At 34.5% G+C, this 14035-nt stretch overlaps 1 protein-coding gene across 4 annotated transcripts in view; it reads left to right on the top strand.

The window, feature by feature from the left end:
• The window catches only part of LOC124952494 (general transcriptional corepressor trfA), a 159890-nt gene extending 148489 nt beyond the window's left edge, over positions 1-11401 (top strand). For all 4 annotated transcript variants that reach the window (XM_047502472.1, XM_047502492.1, XM_047502482.1 and 1 more), the window contains 9 exons: positions 658-729; positions 896-1099; positions 1174-1365; positions 1934-2168; positions 6476-6766; positions 7070-7172; positions 7310-7568; positions 7731-7909; positions 9015-11401. In XM_047502472.1, the coding sequence (XP_047358428.1) occupies positions 658-729; positions 896-1099; positions 1174-1365; positions 1934-2168; positions 6476-6766; positions 7070-7172; positions 7310-7568; positions 7731-7909; positions 9015-11307 (3828 nt within the window). In that variant the 3' untranslated portion in view covers positions 11308-11401. The remainder of the gene's footprint in view (positions 1-657; positions 730-895; positions 1100-1173; positions 1366-1933; positions 2169-6475; positions 6767-7069; positions 7173-7309; positions 7569-7730; positions 7910-9014) is intronic.
• Positions 11402-14035: the final 2634 nt, after the last annotated feature.

The raw sequence follows: 14035 nt of genomic DNA on the forward strand, positions 1-14035 counted from the left end.
AAAAAAAAGAAAAAAAAAGCAACAAAATAAAGAAGAAAGAAAGAAAAGAAGCATTTCAAGAAAGAAGAAATTGAAGGCCGAAGTTTGATAAAAATTTAACCCCGTAACTTAAGGAAATGATGTTCTTATGAGAAAAGAAACGTCCACACGTCGCGCTCACACAAACACCTCTGCCAAACACTAAGATCGCAAAGAAAAAAAAAAAAAAGAAAAAAAGAGAAAGAAAAAGAGAGAGAGGGAGAGAAAGAAAAAGAAATAAGCTGTTCAAAGTCGAGACAGTAGCACCCACCGAATGTATCACTTTTATAATTTTTCTCAAACGGTGAGACTACTGTGAGTTGACTTCAGAAATAGGTCAGAATTAGAAAGACGAGGAAAATGTCCAGTTTGGTCTGCTGCCCTAACTTTAACTTTTACAAGAAGAAAGAGAGACTTTTTCTTACACTGTCTACAACGTAAAAGTGTCTCATTACCTAAGCTTTTGCTTGGGGTCCTCGTCACGTCGTTCCTTTATCTCTCTCTCTCTCTCTATCTCTCTCTCTCTCTCTCTCTCTTTTCCTCTTTTTATCTTTCTCTTTCTTTCTCGCTGTATGCATTAAAGTTCTTCCACTTTTGAAAGCCCACTTAACGCGCCTTCTCTTTTCTTGACTGTTTCAGCTGAAGGCGTTCTATGTTGATTTCTTGGTACCCTTAGAAACGAACTTGGAAAAAGATACTAAGGTTGTTCAGGTTGGTATATAAACATTACATATATATATATATATATATATATATATATATATATATATATACGTATGTATATAAACATATAAATACATATGTATGTATTCACGTTTGCTTGAGAGATTCATAACTGAGAGACTAACTTTTGTCTATATTGCGTTCTCATACGCAGAGCGAACAAAAGAAGTTCCTGCAACAGCATAAGACCAGATCTGAGACTTACAGTAAGGCTGCGGCGACGATGAAGAAACAGAGAAAAAAGTCAAGGGGTGCTGGCAAAAGTGGACTCGCGATGGATAAAGAATTAAAAAATATGCAGATATTAGAGGAAGAGAAATCGAAGCTCGATGCATTTTGTGAGCAAAGTTTAAAAAACGTGAGTGATCTTTCCTTCTTCTCAATTTTTCCTTTCCTTTTTCTATTTTACATTTATTCGTTTCCCTTTTACAGGCTATGACGCAAGAGAGAAGAAGGTATGGATTTGTCCTTGAACGACAATGTTCTTTGGCAAAGCATTGCGCAAGCTTTTACGAAGTCGCACTCGCTGCTCTTCATCCATCGGTTGACAAATGGCGCGAAGTTGCAGCCACCAGAGAATATTTGCCACAATCCGTTGAGGACATGTTCGCTTCGAGACTGAGGGTAAGTTTGCGCGAGAGAACTAAACGACATATCCTTGGTTGAATTCAAATTTGGACCCATTCATTATGAAATTTTCGACTAATAATTATAGATTCAGAATAGTAACGAATGTTATTGGAAATCGAACCGTTTTAGGAAAACATTATTAACTAAACAATAATAAATTAATAATATTGATTCATTATTATGTTCTATAATACCTATTGTAAATATCATTTCATGGTAACAATAATAATTAATAATAGATTAATGATGTGTGCACACATACACACAGGTACATGTGTGCTAACGATTAAACGTAATATAAAAATAATATATAAAATAAATAATAATTAATAGAAAATTAAAAATAATTCAATATATTGGATCATGAAGTGGCTTAGGTGTGGCTGAACTTTCATCTTCATAAACAATCATTTTTATTATACATTTAATTAATTTAATACGTTTAATATATTAAACTGTATTATTAATCGAACGATACGTCTATTTTTAATTAAACGAAATTAAATAAATTTAATTAACGACGATGATAAAGTAAAAAAAATTTCTTTCTTATAAATTTTAGCAAGTCTCATTTTGGCCTGAGGACGAGGAAAACGGTGGATCTGAGCTAACAATGAGCTCACAATTGAGGAAAACACGAAGCATGGATAGTTCTTGTTTGGAACTTCGTCTTGGTCCACCATCTGGTAACACACCCTCCAGTGCTCATCACGGACCACCACCGCATTTACCAGCTGTGCTTTCCAGAGCACGATCGGAGGCCAATTTGCATGCCTCCACGTTATCCCTCGGCCCAGGTATAAGAAAATTATCTTTTTGTATTGTTTTTTCTTTCTTCTTTCTTTTCTTCATATCTTCTTTTTTTTCTTTTTCTTTCTTTCGTGTATGAAATTTCACTCTATGATAATCATTAATTCTGATGTATAATGGATAAATAATGATACACGCATTTAATATTTATCATTTTATTTTTTGAATTTTATAACTACGATGGAATAATATTAATTACTGATCGAACTTATAAATTGACAACAATTGATAATTGTCCATTATCAATGAAGAAAATTTTTTTATCGATGAAACAGGAAAAATTTATTTGATCGTAATGATTTTTTTAATGCAAGTTTTATATAAGGATATAAACAGAAATTTTTTCGATAATTACAGTTTGCAAAAGGAACATTATTCAACGATACGGAATATCGTATAATTTTGAAAATCATAATTAAAATATTTTATTTAAAAGTAATTACAGATAAATTGATAATAATCCTGGAGCAATTTTCTCAGATCTCTTTACAGAAACAAAACAAAAAATAATAATAATAATAATAAGAATAATTACAAGCGAGAAGCTAAAATTGTTTTTATACTAACTAATTAAAATTTAATTTATTAATTTTCTTTAAACACCTACGTAGGATATTTTATTGAGTTAAAACATTATTAGAAGTATCAACACGAAGAGGTTGGTTGTATAGATTTCAGGCTTGTAATCGAATTTATAGAGGAGGTCTGAGTAGAAATCTGACGCGCAAGCTTTTAGTACTTCAGTTACGGATTTTCAGAAGGGATCGAGCCATGTATCGGTTGCACTCTATGTAATTTGAATATGCCTTTAACTAAAAGCAAACCAAATGAAAACGTTCTCTCTCTCTCTCTCTCTCTCTCTCTCTCTCTCTTTTTCTCTCTCTTCTCTCTATGGGCACCACGCGTTGATTATTTTTAAATACTGAACGATAATCAAATAAACCGCACTCGAAACTCCCTCAATTTCTTTCTTCCACTTTCGTTTTGTTATCACAAATTATACGAGATATTACAAATTATATATATATATATATATATATACATATATATTTTTAATAAAATATATATATATTTTTTTTAGAAAAAAATTTTCTTTTATATTCGATAAGATAGATGACTTCTTCGAACGACATAATCGACGATAGCGAAAAAAAATTTTCTTTCGATTATATTATATATATGTATACGTATATCTACTTTTCGATCAATTTTTATTATTATTATTATTATTATCATTATTATTATTATCATTATTATTATTATTATTATCATTATTAAAAATCATTCGAGATACAACAAATCGTTTTCGTTTCTTTTTTCTTTTTTGTTTTTTTTCTTTCTTTCTTTCTTTTAAAGAGAAAGAATATTCGTCGTTACGTAATTGGCGATATTTATTAGCACCGTTAACGTTCTTATCAATATACAAAATTTCCAATCGAAATGATAAAACCGAAAATATTTCTTATGATCGAATCGGAGCGTCAAAGCGCGTTCAAAGCACATTCGTGCGAACGTAACGAAATATTGAAGCTCGAACAAGCCAGGAGTGTTCGCTAAACAGTTAGAGGAGGATCGAACGAATACAGAGTAACGTTAGTGAGTGGACAGCATCATCACCATCATCATTGATATGAAGGGAAAAGTATGTATATATATGTAGGAGAGTAGAAAAGGGGCGGTGAGGTGAGGAAGTGGAGATGTAGGTGGGGCTGGATAACCATCAACAAGGGCTGGTATACCCATCGAGTGTCGAGCTCTTTCGGTTGTTATTTGCCCTCGCCGTTCGAGGATTTGCAATTTTTCCTCCTCTCGGATCGTAACGAAAAGCGAGAGAAAGAGAGAGACAGAGATAGAAAGAGAGAGAGAGAGAGAGAGAGAGAGAGGGAGATCATGAAAGCTCGCCGATCGAATTGCCGGCAAACCGGCGTGCGAAATCGATCGAAAGCTCGTGACCTCCCCTCTTTATTCTCCCCTCCTTCACCACCCAATTCACTTCGAATGCGTACTTTTTTTTTCTTTTAATTTTTCTTTTTTCTGTCTTTTTTTTTTGTTTGTTTGTCAAGCGACGCTCTCGAAATAGCTTGCTAATTTGCAAATATCCGAACACTCAAGTAGTAACCAATATATATGTATATGTATATCTGCACGCGTGTATATATATATATATATATATACAAGTAGGTTGTTTCCTACCCTCCACGCTGGACCATCCCAACAAGGATTTTTAACTCCATGGAAACTTGTTCACCCAGAGACACCATCACTCTTTCGTTCTTGTTATTTCGAATTACAATGTTGACTGATTTCGCACACGTTACTTCTATGTAATACTTTTCGATATCGTTTGAATCACAAATCAGTCGATTGTTTGCCAGGTGATTCGACGTTTGAATGATTTCCTACCTACCTGTACTAGCCTACCTACCTCCCTCATATCAAAATCCACCCTCCGAAACAACCAACCATGTGGTAAAGTTTCGATCTCGTCGAGAAAATACTTGCTTTTGTTGATCCCGAGTTAACGGAGTGAAAGAGAGAGAGAGAGAGAGAGAGAGAGAGAGAGAGAGAGAAATTTTTGAAATGTTATTGTTACCATTCCATTTTCACATTCATTCGAAAAATATGTCTCGGCGTAATTATAATCGGCGAGTAATGTTTATTTAAGTAAATAAATTCGTGGAAAATTAATGAACATTGAAATTAACGTGGATTAAGAAATGCAAGCAGATTGGCGCGATGAATTTACTCGTAATTCTTTCGTTCCAGTAATTTCCCTCGATTTCCGACGAGCGCATATTCGATATTACGCTGACCTTTGAAAATCCTCTTTAACCCGAGCTCGTTTGGAAACACAGACGGCGCGGATAATATTGGAGGGTAGTTTTGAATAGAATCACGAAGGGAGACAGATATACATATAGATACGGGTGTTGGATTCGGCTATTCAAAATCGCCGTTTTCCATGTTTTATTTCAAGCTATTCGTGTAGATATCCGAAAGTCGATGATGCATAAATCATTATCCCTCTCATAATCTCAATTACTAACACTGTACCAGATTTTCCAATTGAAAATCTCATGCTTCTTGATTTTTTTTTTCCTTTCTTCCTCTTTGTTCTATTTATATTATCCGCTAATCACTTTGAATTTTTTCGTAATTTGTATTTAAAACAAAAAAAGAGAAAGAAAGGAAAAGAAGAAAAAAAATGTTGACATGAATATTCAATTTCTTTTTTTTTTTTTTTCTTTTTTCTTTTTCCTTTTTTATGACGAATGAAAAATTTGTAATTCAAAATTCATGAATAATGGGAGCAATAATTATTATTTATTTACTGTATTCAAGATTTTATTGTATATAGAGAAAAATTGGCCGTTCAGTTTCACAAGTGATTTCCGCTGTATTATAATTTCAAGGACTTTTTCTCTAAATTTTATTTTCTAAATTATACCAACAGTTAATCGTATGGCATAAGTTTCGGTTGCATCACGGCTCGTTCATCGTCTTCACCGGATCTCTATCCACTAGATTTTCAATTATTATAAATCTTCGTATCACACGGAATCTTTAACCCAACGCATATTTTGTTCCACGTAGTTTCTCTAACCCCTACTGTACCGTAGCATACAATAGCCCATAAATTCGAAACAGGATTCTCTTTCCCCTTTTCTACATCCTATATTCCTTCCCATAACGACATTGACAATGAGAACGACCCGTTGATAATTCTTTCATGCATGGTTTCATCCTAGATCACCGTGAAGCGGAAAAATATACAAGAAATATTCTTATTTTGCATGAAATTATCATAAAAGTATTATACATATGCAATGATCATTTTTATCCTTTACGGTTCTTTAACTTCTCACGAAAGTCAAACGAAAATATTTAAAACGTTCTGGTAAAGTGAAGTACTCGAGAATAATTAAGTATAATTTATGCAACGTTCTCTGCTGTTTGAAATATCTTGAAATTAACGTATGAAAGCACAGCGAATATTTGCTTGTAAGTTTTAACATCGATATGATTTTTATGAGCTTACCTTTACATAAAAATTACATCAAATCCAAAATCAATAATTGATAGATCCCATTTCCATTATTCTTTGGAATTTCTTGAAATATGAGATAATATTCAGAATTGATTTATTTTTGTTTTTCTCTTTTTTCTTTCCCCCTTTTTTTTTTCTTTTTCTTCAGTAATTCCTCGAACACGCAAAACATCGAAAATAGATCTTACACAATGAACGACCAAAGCTGAATGATATTACACGAAAGTATTCTTTTTGTATTTGCAGAAGTCCCGGAAACTCCACCACGACCCAGATCCATGGCTCCGCCGCTTTCTCGTAGCAGTGGTGTTGGAGTAGGAGGAGGTGGAGGTGTTGGTAGTGGTGGTGGTGGTGGTGCCGGTGTAGGTGGAGGCATTAGCGGAGGTGGAGGTGGAGGAGGCAACAGCAGCGGCAACGGCACAGGACCGATTTCTGGGGGTTGGGGAGATGCACCACTCGCAAGAGCACTCTTCGCTTATCTCAGCTCCGGAGAGAATCAGTTGAGCTTTCTCGAGGGTGATCTCATCGCACTGATGGGTGAGTCCTTACCAATCCGATCAGGGAGAGAGAGAGAGAGAGAGAGAGGGAGAGAGAGAGAGAGAGGGAGAGAGAGAGAGGGAGAGAGAGAGAAAGAAAGAGAATTATCCCATTCCACTTTCCCCATTTGCAATCGCCATTAATTCGTTGCGATTCTACTCATGAATTGTCGTCGAAATTCTAAAGAACAGGATGTGATTAACGTTAATTGGCAGGATTTCCCTAGTTAGACTTATTATTTCAATTGAAACTTTCGAATGGATATTTGAAATTGATATGGGGATCCGTTAATCGTTGTATTAGGTGATCGTCAAAAGGGCTGGCAATTCGGTGAAAATCTTCGTACGCAAAGTTCAGGATGGTTTCCATTGGCATATACCGAAGTTATTATCGACGATAGTTTAGGGTAAGTCTATATATATATATATATATATATATATATATATATATATATATAATATATTTGAATTTCGTGTAATAATTATTATGATCTATTACGTATAGAAAATTAATGTAATACGTGATGTAACGTTATGTAAAAAGATCACCTAGTCATGGTGCTAGCAATGGTAGAACACCGGAACCACAAGCAATTCCACCGTGTAAACCACCACCCTCTCGTCCGCCAGTCACACCGAGTAGCATCGACGAGTTATCGAGTGGTCATCATGGTTCTGGAAACAATAACATAAACAGCAACAGCAATAATAATAATACCAATAGCTGTGGAACACCAACAAATGTCCCTAATAGTAACAGTGCACACAATTTAGCCACTCCTACTGCTCGTCAATCTAAATCGGTGAGAATAAGTGTATCGTATTGAGTCATTAGATTTATATATACATATACATATATTCTTTTTTCTTTTTATTTGTTTTTATTACTTTTTGATTGAGATAATCTTTGAATTATCTTCGACGTATCGATAATATGATGAATTTGTATTTCTATTTTCTATCAGATCCGTCCATCAGGTACATTACCAACTGTCCTAGCTGGTGGTCGTAGAGTCCAACCACCCGTCCCACCAATTCCACCACCCCAAGCGGTGACTTCACTTCACAGTAGCAACGATAGTGGATTTTCTAACGAACCACCTGCTCAACCGGATATTGATTATAGCGACGACGAGGCCATGAGGTAAGAAATATTCCTCTATTGTAGATTTCGATTACTCACCGGAAACACACTTTGGGACCTTTCATTCTAACTTACTCGATCGCTATCTCTTAAAAGATAAAGATATAAGATTGACTATATTAGATTTTAGATTGGAACGCTTCTGCCTGTTTGAATGAGATTAAGCGTAAGGATTGGAAGAGCTTTGTAAGATAGCTATGGCCCGCATAAATTTCTTTTTTCTCTCTTTTTTTTTTTTTTTTTTTTTGTAATATTGTTCATCTTTGTGTTCTTTCTTTCTTTTTTTATATATTTATTTATTTATTTTTTTTTTTTTTTGATCGCTATTACTTGGTATTTGGTATATGCTAGAGACATTATAGATCTCTTTATAGCTGCGTTTTTTTGACGTAGCCGTCATTAAGATACTGCTCCCCCAACTGCCTCGATCGGGTTGATTAAAAAAAAAAAAACAAAAAACCAAAACAAAAAACAAAAATGTAGGATTAACGATGAGAGGATCGACCCTGCCACCTGCGGTACGTTAACAGAGCCTACGCTTTTCTTTATTTGCTATGACGATATCGTTTTCTCTCGTTATTTGTAGATTCCGCATGCGTTATCGTGGTCGGTGGAACTAAAATCCGACGTGGTGATGGCTCACACTTTTCTTTTGGATCCTATGCTCCGAAACACACCAGGACACATCCGACACGATCCCTTCACCATACACGATCCAAGTTTTTTCTTATTTTTTTTTTCTTCTTTTTATCTTTTTCATCGCATATGCAAACTGTACAGCGTATCAACGATTTTACATTTTTACCTTTTGGCTCTATTGGTTTTCCTCGCCCGCCTCTCATCATGTAGTTTATCTTTTATTCTTCTTCTTCTTCTTCGTCTCTTCTCTCTATTTCTTTCTTTCTTTCTCTCTCTCTTTGTCTTTCTTTCTTTCTTTCTTTTTTTCTCTTTCTATTTCTCTTTCTCTTTCTCTTTCTCTTTCTCTTTCTCTTTCTCTTTCTCTTTCTCTTTCTCTTTCTCTTTCTCTTTCTCTTTCTCTTTCTCTTTCTTTCCATCTGCACACTTCGTTTTTTTTTACTCATCCTGAGCCTGAACGATAAAACAGACAACGTCGAAGAAAGCCACGTCCTGAAAGAATCACCGAGTCGTCCGGGAAACAACAACTCCAACAACAATCGAAGGACGATCAGAAAAGTTCGAACGAGAAGAATTGGGAGAACGATTCGTGGAAGACGATATCGCGAGATGAGAAGAGCTGGCAACTTTATAGAACGGCGATGGACTTGTGGGCAGAATCTAATGCGAATCAAAACAACGAGAACGACGAACCAACTTCTGGGAGATACTCCAGTGGTAACCGGCGTTATGATAACAGTCAGGATCGACAAAATACTCGCGATTACTCTAATCGTAATACTTTGGAGAATGGTCAATCTAATACTGGTAAACGGGGTAAGAAAGTTCAAGATAAAGTTCAAAAGAACGAATATGATTCCCGTGTACGGCCAAATCCAAATCATCGAAATAAATTTTCTACCGGCGAGGAAACGTCAACGAGAAGCTCTAACAGACGAAATAACGAACAAACTCAATCGAGTTTGCGTCGAGAAAATTCAAAGCGAGGTAATAACAAGGAACAAGAGGAAACGGAGGAGGACGAGTTGGATATAGATGACGAGGAAGAGGATGCATATGGTTCTGGTATTGATTATCAAAAGAAATATTACAACGATAGAATCGAGAATCAGGATCGAAATTCGCGTAGAAGTGGTTATCGTTCGTTAGAGAATGACGAGTCGAAATATGAAAATGAAAAGACATCGTCGAGTCCATCGTCGGATAGCGACGACGAAAGTACGATAACCGTACCGGAAACTGGTAGGAAGGTTGAACATATTGCACAAAAGTTGGAACAGACAGCACAAAAGTATGCTCGAGAGCACAGTCCGCCGAAATTTATCGAAAGAAGAAACGATTACAAGAGCTTAGAACGTAACAGAGAGGAGAAACAACTTCAGAATAGTTATGATAGGTATAACAGCAGCGAACGTGATAGGAATCGATTGGCTCAGAGATTGGAGAAAGATAGGGATAGATATTTCGATAAGTCGTCGGCAATATCTGGAAAAAGTTCGACTTATGAAAGAGAGAGAACATTCGAAAAGAATCCCGATAGAAATAGAAACATAGAACGAGCTTCTGGTCGTCGTTTCGAAAGGCCTAGACCACCTTCGGAAGAAGCACCTGAAAGACCAACTGACATACGTGGTAATTATTTCCGTGATCGTTGTTATTCAGATAAAGAGGAAGCTATTTATGGTGAAACAGGTAGGTTCACGAGAGATCCACTCTCGCTCGACAAGGAACGCGGTTATGAGTCTAATTTCGAGACCAAATTGGAAAGAACTAAAGTAATCGAAAGACATGGTTATCAGACTATGCTCGGACAACAAAGTAATCTTCAACGAGTAGATAGAAATGAACATAATAATAGTTTAGAGAGAAACGATAATAATAATAATACTTTGAAGGATGATAGAAGACCATTGTTACCTCGACAAACGACCGCTGTTGGTCATTTGATTCAAACAGGTAGATCCTTCGAGGTTGACACGAAAAGTCCAAAATTGGTTAAAAGGACTAAATCATTTTGGAGGTTCCGCAGGGATTCCGACGTTTTAGAGGGTATGGCACTTTGGCAGCATCGTTCTCTCGTTGATATACCGAAAATGATAAAGAAGGAATTGAACGAGGATAAATCTAACACGTTTGAGAAATCAACGAAGAAACGTAGTTCCGACAGTAGTCCAACATCTAGGCGGAGTCTTGAGAAACGTGACAGTGATGTTACCTTGACAAATGAACAATCGAGTCAAGATGAACCAAAACCAGCCGAGAGGATTCACGTGCCAGATAAAAACGATTATTTCGAAGACTTTCCGACTCCTGCCGAAAGACCTAAGGTCATCGAAAGATCGGAGTATCGGATGCATCAGGAGGAGAGAGCATATTTCGTTGGTAACGTTTCGAGAAAGGCGATAATCGAGAAGGAACGCAAACGTAGCCTCGAGGCAAAAAGAAACATGATCGTTGCCGAGTTAAAGGAGAACAACGAAGCCAAGAGGAACGAGAGGAGAGGACAAAAAGATTATGGGAATGAAAATGACAATGGTCTTATCCGTAGCTTCAGCGAAACCGAGGCTTCCGATGAGGAATCAACTTATAGTTGTATCGTTGTAAAGGATCAAACGGTCGCGGAGAAGACATTATTACCGAGAACGAAATTAAGAAGAGATTCTGATCGCGATAGGGACAAGAACGTGTGTGGACCATGGTACGATCTATGGGGTGTCGATTCGTCGGTCAACAATAAGAAAAAGAAGAAGAAGCAGCAATAAGATTCTCTCTTTCGTTTTGTTTCGTTTCGTTTAATTTAGTTTAGTTTAGTTTAGTTTAGTTCAATATCGTATCGTATCGTTTCGTTTCGTTTGATATCGTTTTTGTTTCTTTCTTTTTTAATTTTATTTTATCTGATTTTTCTTCTTTTCTTTTTTTTTCTTTTTTTTTTCTTGATTTTTTTTTTCTTTTTCCCCCCCTTACGATTTTTTCATTCTTACACGTACACCCATACGTTTCGATTTATTCTTTTGTTTTTCTTTTCTTTTCTATTTTATTTTATTTTATTTTATTTTATTTTATTTTATTTTATTTTATTTTATTAAAGTTTATCTTTAGTTTATCTTCAGTTATATCCACATCACAAAACCCCCGACATTATTCTACGTGTTCAGAATTCTCTCGACGATGAGTGTACTTCACGATGATAGCTTGTAGCAACTTATCATCGTTATCTTGTATTTGTACCCTTTTAACTATACGTAAATGTCATTTGAAAATCATATATGCTTTTGCTCGATGTTTATCCTTTTCGTTTCGATTCTTGCTCACAGTCCTATGAGAATATAACGTGTTTTTGGTCAAAGTCTCCGAGGTTGAACCGTGCGAGGACACACAACGTTATGGTTGTTGCTTCACTCGTAACTCTTGTCTCGATCACTCTCACGGTACAACGACGTTGCTTTAATAAAACGGTATGCCCTTTTCGCTAGAATTCTTGCTTCGTATGTTTCCGAAATATGTGAACGTTATGATTCTTTGTAAGTTTCCCTTACGGTATGTTTCAATGTATCGTCATTTGTATGCTATGCAAATTTGTACCTGCATAAATGCATGTACCTTAGGTTCGATATGTTATCATCGTTATTATTATTATTATTATTATTATTATTATTATTATTATTATTATTATTATTATTATTATTATTATTATCATTATTCTTCTTATTATTATTGTTATTATAATTTTATCATAAGACTATAGTTGAAAGTTTAAAGAGTTATTCAGATATTAATTCGATATTATCTGTCTTCGTCTTTATCCAAATATTTATCTCACAAAAATCGAATTCCTTTCGTATATTTTTTATATTATATATTGCATTACGTTATCTATAAGGGATAGTAATCTCTCCGTTTGAAAATCTTACAGGACCAACATATTTGCAACAGTGAAACTACGAAAGACGAAGACTAACGATCGATCCGCTCCAGCTCTCTCATGAGACAAATTAATTCAATAGATCGCTTCAACTCCGAATATCAAGAGAGAGAGAGAGAGAGAGAGAACACAAAAAAAATGTTTTTTCTTTGCTTTGACAAACGACAGTTCCTTCGCGTTGCCGTTTTCGAAGAGCCGAAGTCGGAAATGATAGAGAAACGAAATGAAAAAAAATAAAAAAAAATAAAAAAAAATAAAAGCAAAAAAAAAAAGAAAAAATAAACAGAAGAAACGAAATAATCAAAATTCAACATTAAATTTTACATGGATGTCCGTCCAACCAGTACGTCCATATTAAGTCCATTATTAAAAACTAGAAATTGCTATCTTAAAATCAAAAGAAGAACACTCGCCAGGGAAGCTAATCGCAGCTTTTTATTAGGAAAAAAAATAACAAAAAAATATATAGAAAGAAATAGAGAAAGAGAGAGAGAGAGAGAGAGAGGGAGGGAGGGAGAGAAAAAGAGAAAAGCAAACGCGCACTGCCAATTTTTCGAGGGCATTTCCTTTTCAGAGAGACTGACATTTTCATTCAACGATTAGGGACCATCCTAGCGACGTGATCGAAAAAAAAAGAGAATATAACATGATATACATAAAAGTCAAAAACAAAAAAAAAAGATAAAAAGAAAACAAAAAAAGAAAAAGAAAAAAATATTGAAAAGTAATATATACCCTGAAGAAAACGAGGAAAAAAAATAATCAATTCGTTTTGCTATAATTAACGATTATTTGACATTATGTTACTCGAAATGGCGACATTTAATGATTTTTTTAAATTTCTTATATTATCGAGATATCAATTGTATATTGCATACATATATATGTGTATATATATATATGTATGTATGTATGTATGTATGTACAGTGTATCAACAAAATATTCGCATGTTTTTTGTTTAAATCGTATAAATCATTTTTAAAGAAGTGAGCAAAGTTATGCTTTCTATTTAAAAATAAATATTTTGTTAATGATCGATCGATCGATATTTCAATGATCTAACTCGTATACGAAGATCATTTAATTTTTTTCATGATACGGTGCATTTCCAAGTATTTCACGCGAAACAATCAGATTTACAAAATGCACCAATAAATTTATACAGAAAAAAAAAAATTAGATAATCCTAATCTTCTATTGTTTATTATTGTCGCAACAACAACAAAAATAAAAAATAAAAAAAAGAACACTCCTTTATGACCGATAAACTTTCATATAATTATATACATTCGAATAAAGATTATTATATGAAAGCTTAAAAGAACTTCAAAATGTATTCAAGCAATTTTGTGAGCCGCTGTACATAAACTCGTTTATTTTTCTCTTTTTTTTCTTTTTCTTTTTATTCTTTTTTTTTTTTTTTTAATTTTTATTTTCTTTCCTTCTTTTTTTTTTGTCTTTGTTGATTCACTTTCAATTTCATTTTACTTTTTGTTTTAATAGTCGCCACGCGTAAAAGTTTTACGTTGAGCTTCGCTTTTACTATACCAACAATCCGGAACCCTCC

The sequence above is a fragment of the Vespa velutina genome, chromosome 1 (genome assembly GCF_912470025.1).
Source record: "Vespa velutina chromosome 1, iVesVel2.1, whole genome shotgun sequence".
Lineage (NCBI taxonomy): Eukaryota > Metazoa > Arthropoda > Insecta > Hymenoptera > Vespidae > Vespa > Vespa velutina.